Source organism: Ictalurus furcatus, chromosome 15 (genome assembly GCF_023375685.1).
Source record: "Ictalurus furcatus strain D&B chromosome 15, Billie_1.0, whole genome shotgun sequence".
NCBI classification, from domain to species: Eukaryota; Metazoa; Chordata; class Actinopteri; order Siluriformes; family Ictaluridae; genus Ictalurus; species Ictalurus furcatus.
This window is the reverse complement of record NC_071269.1, coordinates 9,327,543-9,352,946: the sequence shown is the minus strand read 5'-3', so window position 1 is coordinate 9,352,946 and position 25,404 is coordinate 9,327,543. Positions and strand designations below refer to the sequence as shown.

Sequence of the window (25,404 nt, the reverse complement as noted above, 5' to 3'; positions counted from 1 at the left end):
CTTACTAACACATCATTATGGGCCTCAAACCGAGCTCAGATGTTGTTCAGCACATCTGGAAGGGAGGCATCACTGTTACAGTGAGGTGATGATGTCTTGAAAGTTGGTGAAGGCCTGGATGCCCTGCCACATGCACCACTGTCCTTGAAGTGGCTGTGGATTCTCTGGGCGTGTGTGTGCTTTGCCTCTCTGATGGCCCGGGACAGTTTGGCCCTCACTGTTCTCAGGGCCACCTTGTTACCTGATCTGAAGGTGGAAACGTGGGTCCTCAGCAGCTTATGCACCTTCGCAGTCATTTATGGCTTCTGGTTGGCGCATGTAGTGATAGTCTTGGAGACAGTGACATCTTCAATGCACATGTTGAAGTAGCTGGTCACTGATGCCGTGTATTCCTCCAAGTTGGTGGACTCACCATCAGTTGCAGTCTCCTTGAACATGTGCCAATCAGTGTGCTCAAAACAGTCCTGAAGAGATAAGATGGCTCCTGCTGGCCAGATTTCCGCCTGCTTCAGAACCAGCTAGGAGTGTCTGATGAGTGGTCGGTATGCTAGGATTAGCATAACAGAGATGTGGTCTGAGATGGGGGCAAGGCTCCGCCAGGTATGCACAGGGGATGTTTGTGTAAACAAGATCCAGCATGTTCGCCCATCTCGTTACAAATTCCATATGCTGATGGAATTTAGGCAGTATTGACTTGAGATTCGCGTGCTTGAAATCTCCGGAAACAATACAGTCCATCAGGGTGTGTATTCTGCAATTCACTAATAGCCCCATACAGTTCACAGAGCACCTCCTTGACATTAGCACTTGAGGTAGGGGTATACACTCCAAATAAGGACAGTAGTGACTTCCATTGGTAAATAAAATGGTCTGCATCTAACAGTCACAAACTCAACCAGCAACAAGCAGTAACTAGGAACTAGCACCAAGTTCTAACACCATTCCATGTTGATGTAAACACACAAGCCACCACTGCAAGCCTTATCACACAGTGCTGCATATCTGTTGGCATGAAACAAGGTGAGCCCATGTAGCTGAATGGCATCATCCGGAACTCTGTTGCTGAGCAACGTCTCCATTATAACCGAGACGCAGCAGTCTCTAAACTCATTTCTTGAGGCTATTTTGTGTTTGGGAGAGCCTAAGGAATCAGTGGGGCGAAAAAGCAAGAAAAACTTTAATTGGTTCCTTGTTGAGATATGGACCAAACCTTGTGCTATTGCACCACCATCAGGCTTACACTATATGGCCAGAAGTATGTGGAGACTGGATGGGCTTTCCCACAAAAGTGGAAGCACGTAATTGTCTAGAATGTCTTTGTATGCTGTAACATTAAGATTTTCCTTCACTGGAACTAAAGGGCCCAAACCTGTTCCAGCATGGCAATGGCACTGTGCACAACTTAGGGAGGACTAAATCCGGAATGGGATGTTCAACAAACACATGGTTGTGATTGGTCAGGTGGCCACATACTGTTGGTCATATAGTCTATATGCGTCCCTTCATGTGTCTGCATAATGAGGGCCATACTGCCCCTTTCCTCCAAATTTGATATTTCCATGACTTATGGTCTTCCATACCATATTAATGGAGAATCAGAACAATAATAATAAGAAGAAAATCCTAACAAAAACAATAGGGTTCCAGCACTGCATCAAGTGGTGATCCACGGGGCCGAAGTGATCTTTAAAAATATTGGGTGAATTGATTTGTTGTGTCTGAAATCAAATAGGTCAGGTCAAGATCAGATTATTGTATTTTACTGCATTAATCTTTGTTACATTCTGAACTGCAAAATTAGAGTGATATTTACTCAAGTTATTAGTCTTGTCTAGGTAGCAGTTCACTATACTCTTTCTCACAGATGTTCTAGTTCTTTTAACAGCTTTGAGTACATGACATTTCTTACATACTTTGGAAACAAACAAAAAAATCTGTGTTTGAGTTGGATTTCTTGCTCACAGATAAAAGAGCTGATATGTTTAAGATCTGTATGTATAAATATATGCACAAACATACGAGGGACATGTGTGTCTATAGACGTGCCAGGTTTGCCATAAGGGTGATAATGATGCGTGTCTACTGCTATGCGATGGCTGTGATCGTGGATGGCACATGTTCTGCCTGAGGCCAAAGGTCACTCAGGTGCCAGAAGGTGACTGGTTCTGTCCCACCTGCAATTCTATGGTAATGTAGCATGAAACTCAAACCCTTACAAACTAATAGCAAGTGAAACTCAGCTTTGCATTATTTCTAAATGCTGCTTTTATTTTTGTTGTATTTAAAATTTTTGGTTGTATGGTTATTAAGGAAACTGATGAAGATTCTCAGCCAAAACAATCAGCTCGACAGAAAGCAAAGGCACGAAAACGACATCCTGCTTGTGGAGGAGAAAGTTCAAATGAGGAGCAGCGACAGAGGCAGAACATGACTACACGGCAAAAATATGCCTTCGCCCCCTCTAGTGGGACAAGCTACTCGCCCTCCAAACGCAGACGCATGGCTACACGAAACCAGCCTGACCTCACATACTGCGAGTGAGTTAGAGATTTCAGGATTTGAAACTGCTCTTTTTGGGGGGGACAACTTATATTGCATTGTATTATATCTCAGTTAAGAATTTGAAAAGTGTTAATAGCTTGACATGGGTATAAACATAGGTAAATTATAGCTCATGTTCATGTCTGTATGATCATAGCTTGAAAATGAACTACAGTCTAGTTAGAAAGCAACAGTGTTACATTATAATGACGCATATTGGTATTACACATACACACACACACACACACATACATATATATAATATAATTTTACACTAGTATTAAACATATTTGTGTTTCTCAGGATTATTCTGATGGAGATGGAGGCCCATCCTGATGCTTGGCCCTTCCTAGAGCCAGTCAACCCCCGACTTGTGCCTGGGTACCGCCGCATCATTAAAAACCCTATGGATTTCCAGACCATGCGGGAAAGGCTTCTACAGGGAGGGTAAGATTGCTTGTGAGTGTGTTTATACAGTAATGTAAAAATAATGTGTGTTTGTGTGTGTGTCTCTTTCATTCCACAAATTGAGATGGAGATGAACACTGATGATTTAGGCATTTGGTTTATTATTTGTAATTATTTATAATTGGATGCTGATTTATTCATTTGCTTTTCGTTGTGCTCAGTTAAATACTGTTATTTCAAACAACCAATCTGTTTACTTTGTGCAGCAACATGTTTTCCGGGTCAAATTTTAACTTTACATTTTAACATATAAATGTATATGTTCCTTGCTGCAGCTATTGTACTTGTGAGGAGTTTGCCACAGACGCTCAGCTGATCTTTAACAACTGTGAGCTCTTTAACGAAGACACATCAGAGGTGGGCATGGCCGGACACTCCATGAGGCGCTTTTTTGAGAACCGTTGGGCAGAATTTTATCCAAACAGTGAAAAGTAGAGGGCCTGCCAGTAGGCTGCTTTTGGGGAAATAATATTTGAACAACTGAACAACCCCACTAACTCCCCCAAAAAACTTTTGTTAGCAAAACATATTTTGAAGACATACTGTACATGTATAATTTGTTCTATTCATTTTGTGCCCTCCTGTTATTTTTATATATTGTTGCTTGGGGGCATAGCAGGAAATTATCATTCTTAATTTCAGGTTTTAAAGAGAAAGAAAGGATAGGAACTGGGCTTACATATAGCACACTGCAGGTATACTGTATGTTCATTGATGCTGTAAGAATACAAAGAAAATAATGTGTATATTTAAAAAAAAAAAAATTTGTGCCCATCACAATGAAAAACCACAAAGTGTACAGGGCTGCGCTATTGTTGAAAATTGCCTAATCTTACACCATTTACACTTATACCTCACCTGGTTCATGTTTGTTTATTTGGAAATCATGAAGGACTTGTTTGAAATGTCTTGTTTCTCTTGAAATTTTTGGTACTATGCTTAATTTGTGCCACAACTTTTACTATACCTTTTTACTACTATCGTTAATGAAGCACTTTGCAGTTACTTGCTAGATTCTTTTTCAAATATATGCTCGATTATGCAGTGATCAAGTCACAGGATCCCATTCGCCAACAAGAGTGCATTCTTTGGCTTCCCAATTCAAAACAAATAATGCATTTCGTTTTAGTTTATTTGTGATGCCTTGAAAACAAAAACATGCTTATCTGGTTCACATCTAGAGCAATGTCAAACATACGGCCTATGGGCTGGGACTGATCTGATTAATACCCAACATAATCTGGCCCAACATAATAAACTGTAAATTTGTATTAATCTAAATTAAAATTGGATCAAAAATAAATCAAAGTATTTATAAAAAAATATTTTTAAAAAAAGAACCTGGGCCTAGCTTTGTTTCTATGCACTGAATAGTTTTTATTAAGTTTTGCTTACGCATAAGGATGTGCATGTATTTCCACACACTCCTGACCATGCACATACAAGAACCCATAGTGGTAGAAAAGTGTAATAGCAGGTAAGCTGACTATACGGAGAATCTATATCATGGAGCAGTAATTACTGACTTCAGTGCTCAAAGGTGCAGACAGATGACACAGATGGACAGTAAAGCAAAATCGTATAAAAGGAACATTTAAAGATCTATTGATGTTATACCTTGTCTCATGCAGGTTTGCAGAGGGAATGTGTTTTTAGCACCACTGGAATCTCTATGCTGAGAGTGTGAAGTGGATGATCAGTTGATTTCGTTTGCTAGGGCTTTTAGCTATGGGTACATTTCAAAGAGAAAGTGGAGACAGTACTGGCATTTACCTGCCAATTACTAGTTGAATAATGACACGTCTTTACTTCATTTCTATTGCTCACCCTGCAATACCTTGCATTTCTAAAAGGAAAAGACAGCAAAAATGACAAATATTCATGCTACTGCAGAGTTTCTAAATGTAATTGGGAAAATAGAATGTGCACACATACACACACACACACACACACACACACAGTGGGGGAAATAAGTATTGAACGTGTCAACATTTTTTTTAGAAAATGTATTTCCAATGAGGCTATTCATATGAAATTTTCACTAGACATCAGTATTAACTGAAGAAATCTGGAAATATAAAGAATTCACAGCATTAAAGTCCATAAATGAAGTTATGTGTAATAAAATGGAATGACACAGAAAAAATGTATTGAACACACTAAGAATAAGCAGTTCTCCAAGGTAAGGTAAGGCAAGGAACCAACTGAAATCCCTAAGTAATTATACTGCTTATCTGTGCAAATTAATATCAGCTGGGTTAGTAAATTGATGGTCTATAAAAAGGCTTTTCTTTACCAATGTGTCACATAAGAAACATTTCATGATGGGTATAAGCAAAGAGCTCTCCCAAGACGTTCGGAACCTTATGCTGCAAAATGTATTGATGGAATCGGATACAGACATATTTCAAAATTTCTGAATCTTCCAATAAGCACCATTGGGGCCATAATGCGCAAGTGGAAGCAACATCATGAACCCGCCACGCACAGAAACTCCTCACAAGATTTCTGACCATGGAGTCAGACGAATAGTCACAAGAGCGAAGGACCACTTGGAAAGAGCTCCAAAAACAATTGGAGGCAGTAGGTACCATTGTCACAGAGAAGACAATAGGCAATGCACACCACTGCTCACGCTCACCAAGCAAGACTCCATTACTAAAGAAAAGGCATATCGAAGCTTGTTTAAAGTTTGCTACAACTCATTAGGACAAGCCTATGAAATACTGGGAGAGTGTAGTTTGGTCAGACGAGAGCAAAATTGTACTTTTTGGCTGTTAGACTACACACCATGTTTGGAGAAGAAATGGTACTGTACATCACCCTTAAAACACTATACCAACAGTGAAGTTTGGATGTGGAAGCATCATGGTGTGGGGCTGTTTTTCATGTCATGGTACTGGCAGATTCATATAATTGAAGGAATGATCAATGGAGCCCTTTATCAGGAGATTTTTGAGAAGAATCTGCTGCCATTCACCAGGATGATGAAGATGAGACGTGGGTGGACCTTCCAGCAGGACAATGATCCAAAGCATACCACAAAGGAAACTCAATTGGTTTCAGAGAAAAAAATCAAGGTCTTAGAATGGCCCAATCAATCACCTGACTTGAATCCAATTGAACAAGATTTAAAGAAAATATGTTTAGAGGAATGGGTCAAAATCTCACCCGAATCCTGTAGCCAATTACTTTCTTCATACAGGATGCTGTCACTACAAACAAAGGCTTCTCCAGTAAGTATTAAATAAATTTCAGTTAACGTGTTCAATACTTTTTTCCTGTGTCATTCCACTTTATTACACATAATTTTATTTATGGACTTTAATGTTGTGAATTCTTTATATTTCTTGATTTCTTGAGTTAATACTGATATCCGGTGAAAATTTCATGTGAATAGCCTTATTGGAAATATATTTACTGAAAAAATGTTGGTTTTTTTTACAAACTACTCATCATAAAAGTGCCAAATAAACTATTTTTGTTTTGTTCTACTTCATGCAACAATATCTTTACTTCATTGTCAGTTCATCTTAGACTTCATGGCATGTTCCATGTTGGTATGTTCCATGTTGTTGATGCATAAGCAACCCAGCAAGATGCATCGCCATAAAGTATGACTAATAAATGAAGCCCCTCTCCATCAGCTCAGAAGTTTGTGTGTGATTGGCCAGGATTGAGCTTTATTAGATTAAAGGATTAGCTTTATTAAGTGGCCCACTGGCACTTTGAGTAAATTTCTCTGAATGGCCCAACTCAAAATTTTTAACCTGAATTTCTTACTGCTTGAATTTTTTTTAACATGTATTTCTGTTGCCTGAATTTTTAACCTTTTAACCTAAAAAAACCCCATCAAATTTACACTTGTTTTTTCAAGCATTACAAATGCATACTTTTTTTAATCATTACACATTTAGGTTCAGGTTCTGCTGATTCTGATATATCTGCCATTTTATCTGTGTTAGTCAGTCATCTGTCAGATAATCTAAGTAGTCACTGAACATTTGAGTCATATATTTATATTTACTGCTTAAATATGTGTATGTGCTTTAACTTATGTGGTTGCTTCTTCCATCAATAATGCAACAGGGCAAACATAAATATTGCTGTGGAAAACAATAATGGAACCTGTAACATTAGCATAACACACAGTTTTAATAACTTATTTTATTCTTTTATCTTCATGTCGATCCTATACCCATTAATTTGTTCACTATACATATGATTCAAGTGACTTGAAATTGGTCATGTCCAAAAGAATAGGCACTCCAGCCACACACCTGATGCCTGGAAATGTTAGAGAAAGTAGAATATGCAGGTTATTTCTCTGGGAGTTCATATGGATCCACATCAATGAGTAATTTTATTCATATACCATTGCTGTTACTATTACCATTTTGTATCATGATGCAAAAGAAGGTGTTTAAGTGTGGATACAGTAAGCGTGGTGAGCAGAAGTACACTGACATACTGAAAGACTCACATGCAGTAAAGTTTTAACAGTGTGTTGTGTATATCCACAGTGTTTAATATTATTCAGCATTCAGACAAATGCTGATGAAATGCATGCCCACACATAACTGTATTTTGTTTACATAGAGTAATGGAAGGTTACAGTGGTGCGTGAAAGTTTGTGAACCCATTAGAATCCTAAAAGTAGACAAAGAAAAGACTCTCTAGAGATGGTTTGGTAACCTTTTCCAGCCTGATGAGCATCAACAACTCTTTTTCTGAGGTCCTCAGAAATCTATTTTCTCGTGCCATGACACAGTTCCACAAACATGTTGTGAAGATGAAACATTGGGTAATTTTTCATTAATAAAGGGCTTTTCACACTGAGCATGATTAAGCGACGCGAATGTACGGTGCGATGATGCTCTTGAATTGAAACAATAGATCCCTATGGAGCTATTCACACCAGTCATGACAAAGCAAGATTTTTTTTTTCCCAGTGTGTCGATTCCTCCCCTTGCTCCACAATGAAACAGGCCGTCCAATTATATTTGAGTTTTAGATCACGTGCCTGGAGCCACTGCTGTTGCACAAAAGGCAAGATAGGTGTCAGCACAGAAAGCTGTTTTGAAAATCATTCGTGTATAACAACAGAGAACTTTTTGATAAACGTCACAGTGACTACAAAATCATTGACAAAAAGGTTATTTTTATATAGTGTATAATTGTAGTCCCCTTTAATCTTATAATTCTTATTCTTATTGTTCTTTCATCTATATATACATATTTTATACTTTCAGATTTTTTTTTTATATATATATATATATATATATATATATATATATATATATATATATATATATATATATATCTTGCACAAATAAACGGGTTTTAGTCCCAATACTGTGTTATTGCATTAGATTTCACATTATTTAATTCATTCTAAAACAGCTTGATGGTGCTGTTCAAAAAACACACACAAAAAAACCTTTCTGCCTCCCTTTCTGGATAGAATACACACAGTTTCTGTGCTTCTTGGTAGTTTGTGTTATGGTGCTATGTGCCAACATTTAACTGATTGTTCTACTCAGTGGTCAAAGATGATAGGCCACTCAGCTGTATAGTGTGTTGCGCCACCTAGTGTGCAGGTGTAAAATGCATTCTCGGCCAGCGTGAGTTAGCTGAAGATCATTCATTTGGTGTGAAAGCACCGTTCGTCTGTGAGACACTTCTCTTTATCAACTCAGTCTCAGTGTGAAAGGGCCTTAAGTCAATGACCAAGTATAATATTTTTGTCTCATTTGTTTAATTGGGTTCTCTTCGTCTACTTTTAGGACTTGTGTGAAGATATGATGATATTTTAGGTATTCTACATACATGCATATATATATATATATATATATATATATATATATATATATATATATATATATATATATATATATATACACACACAGTGAGGGAAAAAAGTATTTGATATCCTGCTGTACGTTTGCCCACTGACAAAGAAATGATCATTCCATAATTTTAATGGTAGATTTATTTGAACAGTGAGAGACAGAATAACAACAAAAAAATCCAGAAAAACGCATGTCAAAAATGTTATAAATTGATTTGTATTTTAATGAGGGAAATATGTATTTGACCCCTCTGCAAAACATGACTTAGTACTTGGTGGCAAAACCCTTGTTGGCAATCACAGAGGTCAGACGTTTCTTGTAGTTGGCCACCAGGTTTGCACACATCTCAGGAGGGATTTTGTCCCACTCCTCTTTGTAGATCTTCTCCAAGTCATTAAGGTTTCAAGGCTGACGTTTGGCAACTCGAACCATCAGCTCCCTCCACAGATTTTCTATGGGATTAAGGTCTGGAGACTGGCTAGGCCATTCCAGGACCTTAATGTGCTTCTTCTTGAGCCACTCCTTTGTTGCCTTGGCCGTGTGTTTTGGGTCACTGTCATGCTGGAATACCCATCCACGACCCATTTTCAATGCCCTGGCTGAGGGAAGGAGGTTCTCACCCAAGATTTGACGGTACATGGCCCCGTCCATCATCCCTTTGATGCGGTGAAGTTGTCCTGTCCCCTTAGCAGAAAAACACCCCCAAAGCATGATGTTTCCACCTCCATGTTTGATGGTGGGGATGGTGTTCTTGGGGTCATAGGCAGCATTCCTCCTCCTCCAAACACGGCGAGTTGAGTTGCTGCCAAAAAGCTCCATTTTGGTCTCATCTGACCACAACACTTTAACCCAGTTGTCCTCTGAATCATTCAGCTGTTCACTGGCAAACTTCAGACAGGCATGTATATGTGCTTTCTTGAGCAGGGGGACCTTGCGGGCGCTGCAGGATTTCAGTCCTTCATGGCGTAGTGTGTTACCAATTGTTTTCTTGGTGACTATGGTCCCAGCTGCCTTGAGATCATTGACAAGATCCTCCCGTGTAGTTCTGGGCTGATTCCTCACTGTTCTCATGATCATTGCAACTCCATGAGGTGAGATCTTGCATGGAGCCCCAGGCCGAGGGAGATTGACAGTTCTTTTGTGTTTCTTCCATTTGCGAATAATTGCACCAACTGTTGTCACCTTCTCACCAAGCTGCTTGGCAATGGTCTTGTAGCCGATTCTAGACTTGTGTAGGTCTGCAATCTTGTCCCTGACATCCTTGGAGAGCTCTTTGGTCTTGGCCATGGTGGAGAGTTTGGAATCTGATTGATTGATTGCTTCTGTGGACAGGTGTCTTTTATACAGGTAACAAGCTGAGATTAGGAGCACTCCCTTTAAGAGTGTGCTCCTAATCTCAGCTCGTTACCTGTATAAAAGACACCTGGGAGCCAGAAATCTTTCTGATTGAGAGGGGGTCAAATACTTATTTCCCTCATTAAAATGCAAATCAATTTATAACATTTTTGACATGCGTTTTTCTGGATTTTCTTGTTGTTATTCTGTCTCTCACTGTTCAAATAAACCTACCATTAAAATGATAGACTGATCATTTCTTTGTCAGTGGGCAAACGTACAAAATCAGCAGGGGATCAAATACTTTTTTCCCTCACTGTATGTGCATATATATATATATATATATATATATATATATGTGTGTGTGTGTGTGTGTGTGTATATACACGTGTATATATATGTGTGTGTGTGTACACACACATACATACATTATATAGATATATTATGTATGTAGAATACCTACAATATAAAAATATCAAACTTTCACACAAGTCCTAAAAGCTTTAATACACACACAAATCCTAAATATATAGAAAATTCTAAAGGGTTCACAAATTTTGCAAGCACCACTGTAGGTATATTACCATTATGCTGCAACTGATTTTTCCCCCCTTAAGATTTTGGAGAGTTTTCCCATCTGCTTGTTTCCTTGTTGAGTACCAATAGCAAAGTCATCCCCTTGTGACCTTGAACCCCACATGGGTAACCTATAAAAAAGGTCCCTTGTATGTTGCGCTTGTCCTTGTCAGTTATTGTCAAATTGAGTGATCTAGGTGGCTCTCTCAGTCCTCTGTTTAGAACTACTGTTACATAGTTAACCTTCCGTTATTTTCTTTCATTGCTGGCCACAAGAACCGTTTTCTTCTGAACTAATTTCGGATGTGTATTAAAGCCATTGCAAGAGTTTGATGGTGCACCTCACCAGACAATAACAGACAGCACTCATAAATAGTGCAAACAGCATACTTTATTGAAACTGAGAAATCACTCAGCCATGTGTTATACTGCTTCTTATTAAGGATGGCAATCACTCCAAATGGCAATAGTATTGAATATTGAGGATAAGAATCACTTAACATTCTGATAGTTTTTTTTTTTTTTGAGGATGAGGATTACTAAATGAGCTGATATTGTAGTCTACTGAGCATAAGAATCACTCAGAGTATTAATGCTCATACAAGAGCTCCAAAACATTCCTTATGTTGGAGCATAAGGGGTTTATGACTACTGTTTAACACCAAACAACATTCCACTGCATTAGTTTCAGTCCGCAATAGTACATACGACCCTTTGATGGGTTGCTAAAAATGCTGCAGTTCTAGCCACACAGATTTTATTTTGAGTATGTTTTTTTTCTTCCCCAAGCTGACCTCCCATTTCTGTTGTTACTGGTTCCAGTTTTACAGGGAGAATACCTAAGGGCATATCCTGAAGCAGAAAATGCAAGCTGGTCCGACACCTCAGGGCACATTCTTGTCAACAATACAGTCACATGCTTCTGGCTCACAAGTCGTTGGCTCTGGCTCAACATGTTGTTGAGCATGCTGAAATGGTTTCCAGTTATACCACTGGGTTGCTGACATTTTCTTTGCCAGACATTGAAAGTCTATATGCACTCCTCTCCAAAAATATTGGAATGGCAAGGCCATTTTATTTGTTTTTGCTGTAGACTGAAGACATTTGTGTTTGAGATCAAAAGATGAATATGAGAACAGTGTTTAGAATTTCAGCTTTTAATTCCTGGTAATTATGTGTACATGTCTTAAACAACATGGAACATAGCGCATTTTATATCAAACCACTTGTAGGTGGGCAAAAATATTTGAACATGTGACTGATAGATGTTTCTTGTTACCCAGGTGTGTTTTGTTAGATTGATTGTTTAAACATAAATAGTTTAACCTGTGAAGACTGCATTTGTTGTTAAAAATGTTAACACCACATGAAGATCAGAGAACTGTCTAGGGGAGAAATGCAAGCCATTTTGAAGCTGAGAAAATAGGTCAAATCTAAATTAGAGGCATTGCACAAATTTTGGGCATAGCCAATACAACAATTTGGAATGTCCAGAAAAAGAAAGAAACCACTGGTGTACTGAGCAACAGACACTGAATGGGTCAGCCAAGGAAAACAACAGCAGCTGATAAGAGAAACATTGTGAGAGCTGTGGAAGAAACCCCTCCAAATCAACAGTCCGTAACATCACCAACAACCTCCACAGGGCAGGGTGAAGGTGTCACAATCTGCTGTTCGAAGAAGACTTTAAGAGCAGAAATATACAGGTCATACCACAAGATGCAAACCACTCATCTGCAGGAAGAATCTGAAAGCCAGATCGGAATTCACACAAAAATACAGAGATGAGGCACAAAAGTTCTGGAACAAAGATTAACCTCTACCAAAGCGATGTAAAGGCCAAAGTGTGGAGAAACAAAGGATCAGCTCATGATTCAAAACATACAAGCTTATCTGTGAAACATGGATAGGCTTACATATCTGCTTCTGGAACAGGCTCATTAATCTTTATAGATGATGTAATGATGGTAGCAGCAGAATGAATTCAGAAGTTTATGGGAACATTTTGTCTCTTTAAAGAGAAATGCATCCAAATTAATCAGAAGGAACTTTATCATGCAGCAAGACAATTATTCAAAACATACTGGGAAAGGACTTGATCAGGGGAAAAAGTGGAAGGTATTAGACTCGACACGTCAATCACGAGATCTTAACCAAACTGAGCATGCATTTCACCTCCTGACGAGGAGACTAAAGGGAGAAACCCCCTGAAACAAACAACAACTGAACGAGGCTACAGTAAAAGCATTACAAAAGTAGAAACCAACAATTTGCTGATGTCAGTGTGTTGATGCAGTTATTGCAAGCAAGGAATATGGGAGAAAATATTAAGTGTTATTTACTTTAATTTACTTCAAGACTAATCTGTTCCTATACTTTTGCTTGCCTAAAAGTTGGGTGGTCTGGTACAAAATATTCAGTGTTTTATGTTGTGTAACACATCTAGATGTAAATACCAACAATTTAAATAAAAGATGAAATCCTAAACTCGCATATCATATCCAACTTTTGATCTCAAACCCAAATGTCTTTGGTGTTAGCACAAACAACTGAATTGGTCTTCCCATTCCACTGGTTTCAGAGGGGACTGTATGATTGCCTGTATGATCAAGACGGCTCCATCTTCCGTCAAAAAGGCTTGCATGACCTACAAGTCAAGTTTAATGCCTGTAAATGTAAAGGATGAGACATTGTCCAGACATAGGGTGTATAGCAACACAATAATAATGGTGAAAATAGTAATAAGCGAAAAATTATGACTAACCTATGATGTGCATCAACACACACTCTCTATAGGTGCAAGATTAGCCAAAAATAAATGAATAAATAAAAATCAAGGGTTTAGAAAACTTTAATCTTCTTCCTTGAATCCACTTCCTCAACAAAGTGAGAATAGGAAAGAGGAGGAGCACAACAGTGAGGAACTTTTATATCCTACCCAAATGGGCTCACAGTCACAAGGTTGATGACTCTGATATTAATATTGCTATATTTATATTGGTACTTCTCTGAGTGGTCCACAGCAAGAAAATTTCCCTGGTGGTCCACAGCAAAAGGAAATTATGCTATTTATAATAAGCTAAATGTAGTGCTGCAGTTTAAAATATTATCTATCTATCTATAATGTTGGGGTAGCTAATATGAACATTAGGGAACATGTCGTTAGTAAAAATATTATAAATTTTTTATATAATAATATATAATCTTATATATTCTCCTTTAACGTGTGATTTTAACACTCTTTAGCACTGTTAGAAAATCTGAAAAATCTCAAACTGCTTCACTTCTGGTTGTCTTTAATATCCAACAACATGGTATTGGTTATCACATTAAGTGCAGGTATGATGGCCTCCACCTATGCATCCGTACATGCACATCCAAATCCCCCCGCCGCACCTCCAGACCCCCTAAAAGACCACATGATCACACATAGGCGAGCATAAAAGTATAAACCAGGCCTTAGCTGTTAGGTGCTAGCTATATTATCTTTCATGCTAATGACTCAGAAAAGGAAAAGACAGGGTGGGTATAACAAGCATTATAAAACTGGCAGTATGGCACTGCCCTTGACCTTCGATATATCCATTTACACATTAAATGATCTAAGTGTAAACATTTTGACGCACTAATATTCCGTGTATGCATTTTTTCACTAGCCTTAAAGTGTTTTTATGTTTTCTTTCACTTTAATGTATTTCAGCAACTAAGAGCATTATATCAGTTCTTGGACCTCTGTCTGACAACAAGCTAATCAAGCCTTCTGCTTCATTATTCCTTACAGGCTGCTTTCCTTTTATGAACCACATTCCATGTGTTCTGTAAAAAATAATCTGGATTATTTTTATTTTATTTTCTAATCTAAAAAGACAAAAAAAATCCTTCTATAGCTGGGATTATTGAATAGCAATAACCTACATGGAACATGTCTGGACAACATTGCAGAAAAGTCTAGACAATTCCTGGCATGGCCAGTATAGACAAGGACATTTGTTCTATAGATAACTTTCATTTGTGTATGAACTACTCCCACACTGAAACACAAAGGACACTTTTTAAAAACTCCATTAGCCTTATATTTACACCTTTTTACCTCTATGTATGACTAGCTAATTTACTAGACTGGCTGGTCATTGTTGTGGAAAGGTGGAAAGGTTAATGGCAAGGTTATGCTTATACATGTGGAGTAAAAATTACAGATACGTTGTGGTATACAATTTCTTTACTGAAATACGCAGGTTCTTGGGTTTTCAGAAAAGACAAGTAAATATCTTGAAAATATTTATTTATATAGTGGGGGAAATAAGTATTGGACGCGTCAACATTATTTTCAGTAAATATATTTTCAATGAAGCTATTCGTATGAAATTTTCACCAGACATCAGTATTAATTCAAGAAATCCCCAAATATAAAGAATTCACAACAGTAAAGTCCATAAATGAAGTTATTTGTAATAAAGTGGAATGGCACAAGAAAAAAGTATTGAACATGCCAACTGAAATTTATTTAATAGTTACTGGAGAAGCCTTTGTTTGTAATGACAGCTTCAAGATGCTTCCTGTATGAAGAAATTAGTCGGCCACAGTATTCAGGTGTGATTTTGGCCCATTCTTCTAAACATATTGTCTTTAAATTTTGTTCAATTGGATTCAAGTCAGGTTATTGACTGGGTCATTCTAATGCCTTGATACACCTTCATGTGAGTAGTCCAATTTGAAATTTATTTTATGAAAAAAATGTTGACTCGTGCAATATTTATTTCCCCCACTGTATTAACACGAATCAGAATTGAGATATATAAACAAAAGCTGAACTTTACCTCATGACATTAGACACCCCCCCCCCCCCCCCCGACTGATAATTCTCTTCATCACTGTTACTGGAGCATTGTTTTATTCAATGGCCAAAATTTAATGAATGCTAGGCTTTATTAATGGTGGGAAATTCCAGTGTTGTACAATAACTGTTATTTCTTGAAGATCTCAAATTATAGGATGCAAGGAAATATTAGATGCAATATTCCTTTTATAGCTTAGCAAAAGGTTTTATGTTACATTTAAAAGTAGATGTAGAACACTGAGCTTGTATATAAGTATGTTTTCCTCTATGGAAAACATGACAGTGAGAGAATAGAAAAAAACTATGATAATGAAATGTAGTTTTTACACTGAACTTGTGCAGGATAATATAACATATTTCACTCTGTATATCTATCTGTTTATGGAGACACACAAGGGACATTTTCCCTAAAAGAGCTGGATGTTATAAGGAAATATAATACTAAACCATAAACCCAAATGTGGTGTTAGTGGATTTTAAATAATGTACAGTTTCTGTGACTTTCTCCCTTCTATATTTTTACAGAAATATAATTTTTAAAAGTTAGCTTTATGTTATCATGTTGTTTTAAAGTGATATACCGTGCATCTGTAGAATGTACTGCAAGCAGAAATAAAATGAGTTTCAGTACTCACTTGGATTTACCTTATTCTGTCTGTGTTTTTTTGTTTTGTTTTGGGGTTTTTTTGCTATGCATGTGAGCAAAGTTTGTTGAATTAGGTCTCATTAAACAGAGATAACCAAATTTGTGCTGAAATTTGACTATTCAGTCTGTTATTTCTGTCTGTCAGTCTGTCGCTCACTCTGCCAGTGATTTGTAAACCTTGGGAGAGCGAGATAATGGTTGGTATAATTAATCTTACAATTTACAACCCCAATTCCAAAAATGTTGGGGTGCTGTGTAAAATGTAAATAAAAATAGAATGCAATGCTTTGAAAATCTCATAAACCCACATGTGTTTCTCAATAGAATATAGAAAACATATCAAATGTTTAAACTGAGGAAATAAGGTAAAAGAAAAATAATAAGGTAATTTTGAAGTTGATGGCTGCAACACATCTCAAAAAAGTTGGGATGGGGCAACAAAAAGCTGGGAAAGTAAGTGTTACTAAAAGGAAACTGCTGGAGGTTAATTGGCAACAGGTCAGTAACATGATTGGGTATAAAATATAGTATCTTAGAGAGGCAGCGTCTTTCAGAAGTAAAGATTGGCAGCGGTTCACCCATCTGTGAAAAACTACGTATACAATTTGTGGAACAATTTCAGAATAATGTTCCTCAATGTAAAATTACAAAGACTATGAATATCTCATAATCTACAGTACATAATATCATCAAAAGATTCAGAGGATCTGGAGAAATCTCTGCGTGCAATGGACAAGGGTAAAAATCACTATTGCATGCCCATTACCTTTGGGCCCTCAGGCGGCACTGCATCAAAAACAGGCATGATTCTGTAATGGAAATCACTGCATGGGCTCTAAACTAAAGAGGAGAGGGACCATCTGGCTTTTTATTAGTGCTCAGTTCAAAAGCCTGCATCTCTGATGGTATAGGGGTGCATTAGTGCCTATGGAATTGGCAGCTTGCACATCTGGAAAGGCACCATCAATGCTGAAAGGTTTTAGAGCAACATATGCTTCCATCCAGATTCCATCCCATCTTTACTTCTGAGAGACTCTGCCTCTCTAAGATGCTCTTTTTATTTGTCATGTTACTGACCTTATGCTAATTAACCTAATTAGTTGCAAACTAATTATTTACTTACTTTTCCAGCCTTTTGTTGCCCCGTCCCAACTTTTTTGAGACGTGTTGCAACCATCAAATTACCTTATTTTTTCCTTAAAATATTACATTCCTCAGTTTAAACATTTGATATGTTTTCTATGTTCTATTGTGACTAACACATGGGTTTATGAGATTTGCAAATCATTGCATTCTGATTTTATTTACATTTTATACAGTATCCCAACTTTTTTGGAATCAGGGTTGTATTTGGTGGGTCTAGGTCAAAGGTCGTCAGCAATTATCGTAATGATCATAACACAGGACAGTGGCGGGAATCAAACCCCCAACCCTGGAGGTGTGAAGTGAATGTGCCACCGTGCACCCTCAATTATAATTTTCAATTATTATTATCTTGATTATCATAATGATAAAAACCCTGATGTAACTTCCTTAAGTGATATGCCCTCCAGCCACCACCCCCCCCCACCAACACTTCATTCCCATATACACACACACATGCGTAACTTCCTAAAATGATATGCCCCCCAGCACCTCCTCCTTTCCCCTTCATTCCCATACACACATACATGCATACACTCGTAACTTCCTCGTAACGTCTTACACACGTTTACCAAATTTCGTACGTGTTGGTGAAACGTGGCGCGTGGCACACATCATTGAAATTTTGTAGGTGGTGCTGTCGAGCCATTTTGCCACACGCAATTCTGGAACCCCTGTCATATGTAAATTTTCACTGGTTCTGACATGTCTGCAAAGTTTCGTGAGTTTTCGAGTATGCCCTCTACAATGTAATTCATTTCGGAAAAGAAGAAGAAGAAGAATAAACAGACCAGATCCAATAGAGCTTTGCACCAGCCGTGCTCGGGCCCTAATAATAATAATAAACGGATCAGATCCAATAGGGCTTCGCACCAGCGGTGCTCGGGCCCTAATAAACAGAGCAGATCCAATAGGGTTTTGCACCAGCGGTGCTCGGGCCCTAATAATAATAATAATAATAATAAACGGAGCAGATCCAATAGGGCTTCGAACCAACAGTGGCCCTAATTATGTTTAATCACAATTCCCACACCCATATTGGCTCAAATTTGGGAGAATTTCCCCTCCTTCTCCTACCTCAGTCTTTCCCTTTCATAAAGGGCTTCTTGGACTCGGAAAAATTCTACTGCATCCATGTTATGGCAAAGTATTCTGTCACGTAATGGAGGTTGAGAACAGAGGCAAGTGCAGATAAGAGCTTTATTAGAGATAGGCAGGCAGATAAATCCAAAACGTGAATCAAAAGCCTGGTCAAAAACAGACAAATGGTCAGGTGAATGGCAAACAGGATAAACCAGGCTAAGATGGGAATCGATAAACGAGAACAGGATCTTTGTGTACCGGAGTGGGCATGTCAGATCAGGGAGACACCGAAAATGTAAAGTGCTGTGGATCCCCAGGAGCAGAATGAAGAAGCACTACAGTAGGCTCTTCTTGATATGGTTTATTCTGAAAGTTTCCTTTTTTCCTCACAGCCCTGTCCTCAAACGACATATCTTCAGAGTCAGTTGGGTCTTTTGTTTCCCATTCCTCTGATGACGAGGGACCATCAGCTGTAAAACTGAGGGTCAAAAATGGTAAATGGCGCACTTATATAGCACTTTTATCCAAAGCACTTTACACTGGTTCTCATTCACCCATTCACACACACACTCACACACCCATGGTAGCAGAGCTGCCATGCAAGGCACTAACTTGGGTTCAGTGTCTTGCCCAAGGACGGGAACCGCCAACCCTACGATGTGGACAACCCACTCTACCACCTGAGCCACAGCCGCCCCAAAAGAGAAACGATGGTCCACTCCAACCCATCCATGAGGAGTGAATAGGCCTGTTGTGCTGAGTTATGATACTGTGTTCCACTGCTGCATGTACAGTATGTTTGTAGTCACACCCTAGATACAGATGTTAGGGCGTTCTGCTTGTCATAGTGTGTGGTGAAATGCAGGCTTTATTAGTTAAATGCTCCCACACCAGGTGGTGGAGGCCTTGTGTTCTTGGCTTGTTTGTCTGTCCATGCGTCTGGCCAAGATTCTCATTAGCAAACAGCAGATGAACTGATTAGCTCCTGAAATTGATCCAAATAGGTCCAAGGCCACAGCAAAGTTTTTATTCAATAGCTTAATAGTATCCTGTTTATACTTTAAGGTTATTTGAGGCATACAAATTAGTACAAATTAACTTACAAAGGACTAGACAAGAAGTTATACTTTTATTGTTTACCCAGAATGTCTTACTTACATGGTTCTTTTTTAAATTTTGCAGTGAAGACTGTAACAAGTGTAATAAATTGATACAAGAAGGCCCCGAAGTACTACAACAAATTTTGTTCAATTAAGAGGGCTTTTGAGCATCTGGCTATGGACAGATACACCATATCTCGAACTGCACCTATTGCTGAGCTCAGCATGGTTTGTCCACAGGTGTTTTCCAGCCTTCCTCCATGGATGAAAAAACAGAGAAGCTGGCAGAATATGCAGATAGGTGCCACACAGCTCTGACTGCAGCAATTAGAACAGAAATTACTGTGAAAAAAAGCAAAGTGACGAATTTGTTGTTTTCACCCATTATATATACACATCTCAATAACGATACAAAGCTGTCTTCAACTCGTTGATACTCAATAATGTCTGTATACATCGTGTAAAAGTCTGCATGAATATCAGCAGGATTAGGCGCTTCTGGTCATCGGGTCTTTAACAGGCCTCCAGGATTCATACTGAGCATGTAAGCTAAATTTCCATTAGCTTTGAACATAAAAAAATTTTGGGACACAATGCGTATTTTATTTTTATAGGGTTATAAAAGTTCTTCAATACTTTTATAATATCCTTGAGTGATATGAAAGTAATTGTTTTGTGTTTTATTCCCATTCCTCAGAGTAACATGACATAGACAATCATTCTGAATTAAAGAGTACCAACTCTGGACATACTGAACCTCTGTGAGCAAGACTTCCCATAATCCGTTCAAATCGATTGGTTTGGTGAATTTTGTAGTATAGTGAGTGATTTTATTATTAGGGTAAATATCCATCAACGCATTGCTTGGGAGGGTCACAAAGAATCTGCACTCTTCCATGGTTTAATGATTATAGATTTCAGTTCTGTTCATGATGATAGTGCTCTTATGTTAACTACATCTTTGGCTGGAACCCAGGAGTTACATTTATTAGGCCACCCCACCCATTTTATCAGATAAACGTTTTTCCAGTTTTGGGTCTTTTCAGACAGGACTTTCTCTATTTTGAATGCCTTGTCCTTCCCAATAATGATCTTTTGTAACTCAGGTTCATAAAACATTCCCTTAATTTTTTCTCCATCATAATCTTGTAATTTATACAACTTTTATTGAACCTTTCACACACAGATGCTTTTGTTTTTGTTGTTTTGTTATGTTTCTTCACTAATGTTTGAATATTTTGGTTAAAAAACTCCTTCCCTTGGTCAGTCTGTAGTTTTTTGGGGACTCTACCTTCCTTTAGAATGGAACCAAAGGCTTTAGTTACCTCAGTTCCAGTCTTGTTTTTTTAATGCACATACACAGGCATATTTGGATAAAAAAGTCTATACATGTTATCATAAATTTCATGCTGTTATTACGCTCTGACAGGTTGCTCATGTCTGCTAAATCATCTTGCCATTGTTCATCGATGTTCTTTACAAAAACCTTGTTTCTTTGAAACTTTGTAGAGACTGGTTTATGTAGACTGTATGCATCCTGCTAACCAGTTTTTTATTTCAGCATCATTAACTCTTTTGCTTGCTTTCTCAACAATAGCTCTTTGCAAACTCTCTATGCCACCATAAGATCCTGGGTCTGACGGTGTATAATAAATATTCTTCATCAATTGTTCAGTCATTTTGGATTGTCAAGACAATAATGATCAAACACAGGTATAGCTTAAGCATTTTATCTCAGAATGCTTATGGCGTGAGTAAGGTTTAAATTTTTGTGCATTAAATATTCAATCAGGTAATCAAAGATTTTAGCAACATCAACATTTTCCTTCCTAAGCAACTTCAAAACACACATATTGGTTACATAAGTTAAGATGCATAATACATGACTAGTTTTGCATTCAAAAGGTTCAGAAAACATGGCAGATAAAACCTGATGCACATAGGACAAGGTGTTTACATTTAACAAAGAACCCCAATTTTAGTAAAATCTTGTACGTTGTTCATGAACATTTCTAGCCGATAAACAACTTCTATATCAACAGGAAGATGATTAGTAAAAATACTTTGATCATTGACTCTCAGTTCAAGGTCCAGTAGTCTACAATGTCTTCATACACCTTGTCACTTCAAATTTATTTTGTTTTCTCTTTGATCTCATTCAGAACAGTTTTTATGTGAGGCTCATCTTGCCAATCGCAGATGACAGCTTCAGGGATAGCTTGAATTTTTTCCAGGGATGGGGTGTGATTTGATACTGCACAATTTCAAACCCCTAGCCACCATGTATTTCAACCATGGATTAAACAGCTCTTTCACCAATCTGTAGGTGTTAATGTGCAGATAGTGCTCGTCAGGTTTGAACAAGCACGTGTGTTGGAGTTGACTCAGGTGATCAGTCGCACAGCCATGGCAGCTGTCTTTCAGATCTTGATCAATAATTCTGTCCAACAGTTCTCCCATCACTGCACTGATAATAGCTAGCACAGTGTTAGTTATGCACCCATCAGCTTCATCATTGGTTGACAGATAGGTCAGATTTTTTTTCCTAGGGTTTTGCCGATGTTTTTGTCATCTTCAAAACCCAAACTGGTCACATCATCATCCAGGGTAGCAACAGAGTTGTAAAAAAGAGTTGTAGGCCACTGTATAGGATGGGAAGTGTAGTCACTGGTTTGCTGTGATATGACACTGATGTAGAGTGGTGCTTAAGAATGTTTGTGAACACTTTATTATTTTCTATATTTCTGCATAAATATGACCTCATTCCTCATCAGATTTTCACACAAGGGGTAAAAGAAGATAAGGAGAACCCAGTTAAACGAATGAGACAAAAATATCATACTTTGTCATTTATTTATTGAGGAAAATTATCCAATATTACATATCTGTTAGCGGCAAAAGTATGTGCAGCAGTAACTGCAATTAAACATTTTTGGTAACTGTTGATCAGTCCTGCACATCAGCTTGAAGAATTTTAGCCCATTGCTCAGTACAGAACAGCTTCAACTTTGGGATGTTGATGGGTTTCCTCACATGGACTGCTTGCTTCAGGTCCTTCCACAACATTGGATTAAGGTCAGGACTTTGACTCGGCCATTCCAAAGCATTAACTTTATTCTTCTTTAACCATTCTTTGGTAGAATGACTTGTATGCTTAGGGTGGTTGTCTTCCTGCATGCCCTACTTTCTCTTGAGATTCAGTTCATGGACAATTTTTCTGACATTTTCCTTTAGAATCCGATGGTATGCAGAATTCATTGGAGAATTCATTGTTCCATCAATGATGGCAAGTCATCCTGGACCAGATGCAGCAAAACAGGCCCAAATCATAATACTGCCACCAGCATGTTTCACAGATGGCATAAGGTTCTAATGCTGGAATGCACTGCTTTCCTTTCCCCAAACATAACCCTCCTCATTTAAACCAAAAATTCTATTTTGGTCTCATCAAGGCAAAAAATATTTTTCCAATAGCTTTCTGGCTTGTCTACATGATATTTAGCAAACTGCAGAGGGGCAGCAATGTTCTTTTTGGAGAGCAGTGGCCCTGCCATGCACATTATTGTTGTTCATGAAAATTAAGATTAGCCAATGTGAGAGAGGCCTTTAGTATCTTAGAAGTTACCATGGCTCCTTTGTGACCTCATGGACAATTATGTGTTGCTCTTGAAGTGATCTTTGTTGGTTGATCACTCCTGGGGAGGGTAACAATGGTCTTAAATTTCCTCCATTTGTACACAGTCAGTCTGACTGTGGATTGGTGGAGTTCAAACTCCTTAGACATGGTTTTGAAAGCTTTTCCAGCCTGATGAGCATCAACAACTCTTTTGCTGAGGTCCTCAGAAATCTCATTTGTTCATGTCATGATACACTTCCACAAACATGTGTTGTGAAGCTCAGACTTTGATAGATCCATTTTCTTTATATAAAATAGGGTGCTCACTCACACCTTATTGTCATCCCATTGATTAAAATTAGCTGATTCAGCTGCTAATCCTAGAGGTTCACATACTTTTCCACTCACAGATAACATTTTTGTCATATTTGCTTAATTGGGTTCTCTTTGTCTACTTTTAGGACTTCTGTGAAAATCTGATGATGTTTTAAGTCATATTTATGCACATATATAGAAAACTCTCAATTTTTCACAAACTTTTAAGCACCACTGTACTTTTGTTTCTTCAGGATACCACTCAGACTTCTCTGACTGCTACCAACTGTAACACAAGTTTCTCATTGTGAATATCCTTCCTCTGACAGCACAACAGTATTCCCACAATTTTCTTATTGTCCCACAATTCCCACAATTTTTTAAAATTTGTTATCTGCTCAGCTCCAAATTACAAATGAATGTCAAATCTGCTTGTTTGTTAACTAACATCTGTATGCTGAACATATTCTGGACCCTCTATTGACCACACTTATATTAATTGGTCATGACAGTAATTTTATATATGTTGAGCATAGAGTATATCCTTCCTATGCAAAGGCCATTGCAACCACAAAATTCAATACAATTAAATATTCTTCGTGTAATACTTTAACAATAGATGCACAATATGGCCAAAAGTTTGTGATACCTGACTACCACATAGGTGCTTTTTGAATACCACATTCCATATTTACTCCACCCCCTTTGCTGTTATAAAAGACCTCAACTCTTCTGGGAGGGCTTTCCACTTGATTTTGGAGCATGGCTTTGGGGATTTGCCCATTCAGCTATAGGCACATTAGTGAGATCAGGTAGTGATGTCAGGAAAGGAATCCTGGGTCACAGTCTCCATTCCAGTTCATCCCAACTGATGTTCAGTGAAGTTGAGGGTTGGTTTCTGAGCAGGCCACTCACGTTCTTCCAGTTTCCATGGACCTCATTTTGTGCACAGGGGCATTATCATGCTGAAACATATTTGGGCTAGGCCCATGAGTTCCAGTGAATGGAAATTATTATGCTACAGCATACAGATATCCAGACATATACAACTGTGTGCTCTCATATCTTTGGCAACAGTTTTGGGAAGGCCCACATATGGGTGTAATGGTCCAGTGTCCACAAACATTTGGCCATATAGTATAGTTTCACAAAGTACTTTACTGAAATCCTGATGTAGATTTAGATTAATATTTCCAGTGAGCAAATCAGAGGTGACAGTGGCAAGGGAAAATAAACCCTGAGACTACATGAAGAAAGCTTGAGAGAAAGCAGACTCAAAAGGGAACCTGTCCTCTTTAGGGTAACACTGAATAATGCAATTATGAATAATTACAATAATATAACTTTATTCTATAATTGTATACAGTAAAGTCAAACTACTAAGTGTGGTGAAAAAATGTTTGGTATGAGCACATTGTGAATCGAAGTCCTGGAATAAGCAAATTTTACAGCAGTGGTTCTTAGGTTAAAAGTCTGCAGTACAGATTATATTATCCACTGAAGCAAGGGTGAAAGTTGAGCATAATTTTTTAGGGGGAAGTGTAAATCCATGTGGGACCATTCAATGCAGCAGAAGATGAGTAATAAGTGTAGAAAGCTCAGAGCAGAAATTGAGCATCAGGATGTATCAGGCAGACGCTTGGGGGCAAAAGCAACCATAGCAGCAGATATGTCACGATCAGGTCACGGTCTCAAATCAAGCAGAAGTAGTGCATATACAGCTTGACACAGCAAGAGACAGAATAGTTAATATGGTATGTTCTTATCCTACAGTGGTTTAAAAGTGTGTGCAGGACTAGCCTGACAGTATTCAAAAAAGTAAAAAAAAAAATTATTTCTCATATGAATTCCTGGGAGTGCCAATAATTGTTGCACACCTATATTTGACAAAG

At 38.0% G+C, this 25,404-nt stretch overlaps 1 protein-coding gene across 8 annotated transcripts in view; it reads left to right on the top strand.

Moving 5' to 3' along the window:
- The window catches only part of baz2a (bromodomain adjacent to zinc finger domain, 2A), a 96,432-nt gene extending 88,746 nt beyond the window's left edge, over window positions 1-7,686 (top strand). For 7 of the 8 annotated variants that reach the window (XM_053644382.1, XM_053644380.1, XM_053644381.1 and 4 more), the window contains 4 exons: window positions 2,041-2,187; window positions 2,311-2,537; window positions 2,845-2,988; window positions 3,285-7,686. In XM_053644382.1, the coding sequence (XP_053500357.1) occupies window positions 2,041-2,187; window positions 2,311-2,537; window positions 2,845-2,988; window positions 3,285-3,444 (678 nt within the window). In that variant the 3' untranslated portion in view covers window positions 3,445-7,686. Of the gene's footprint in view, window positions 1-2,040; window positions 2,188-2,310; window positions 2,538-2,844; window positions 3,001-3,284 lie in introns of all 8 variants that reach the window. The other variant, XM_053644383.1, reaches the window with a different exon arrangement.
- Window positions 7,687-25,404: the final 17,718 nt, after the last annotated feature.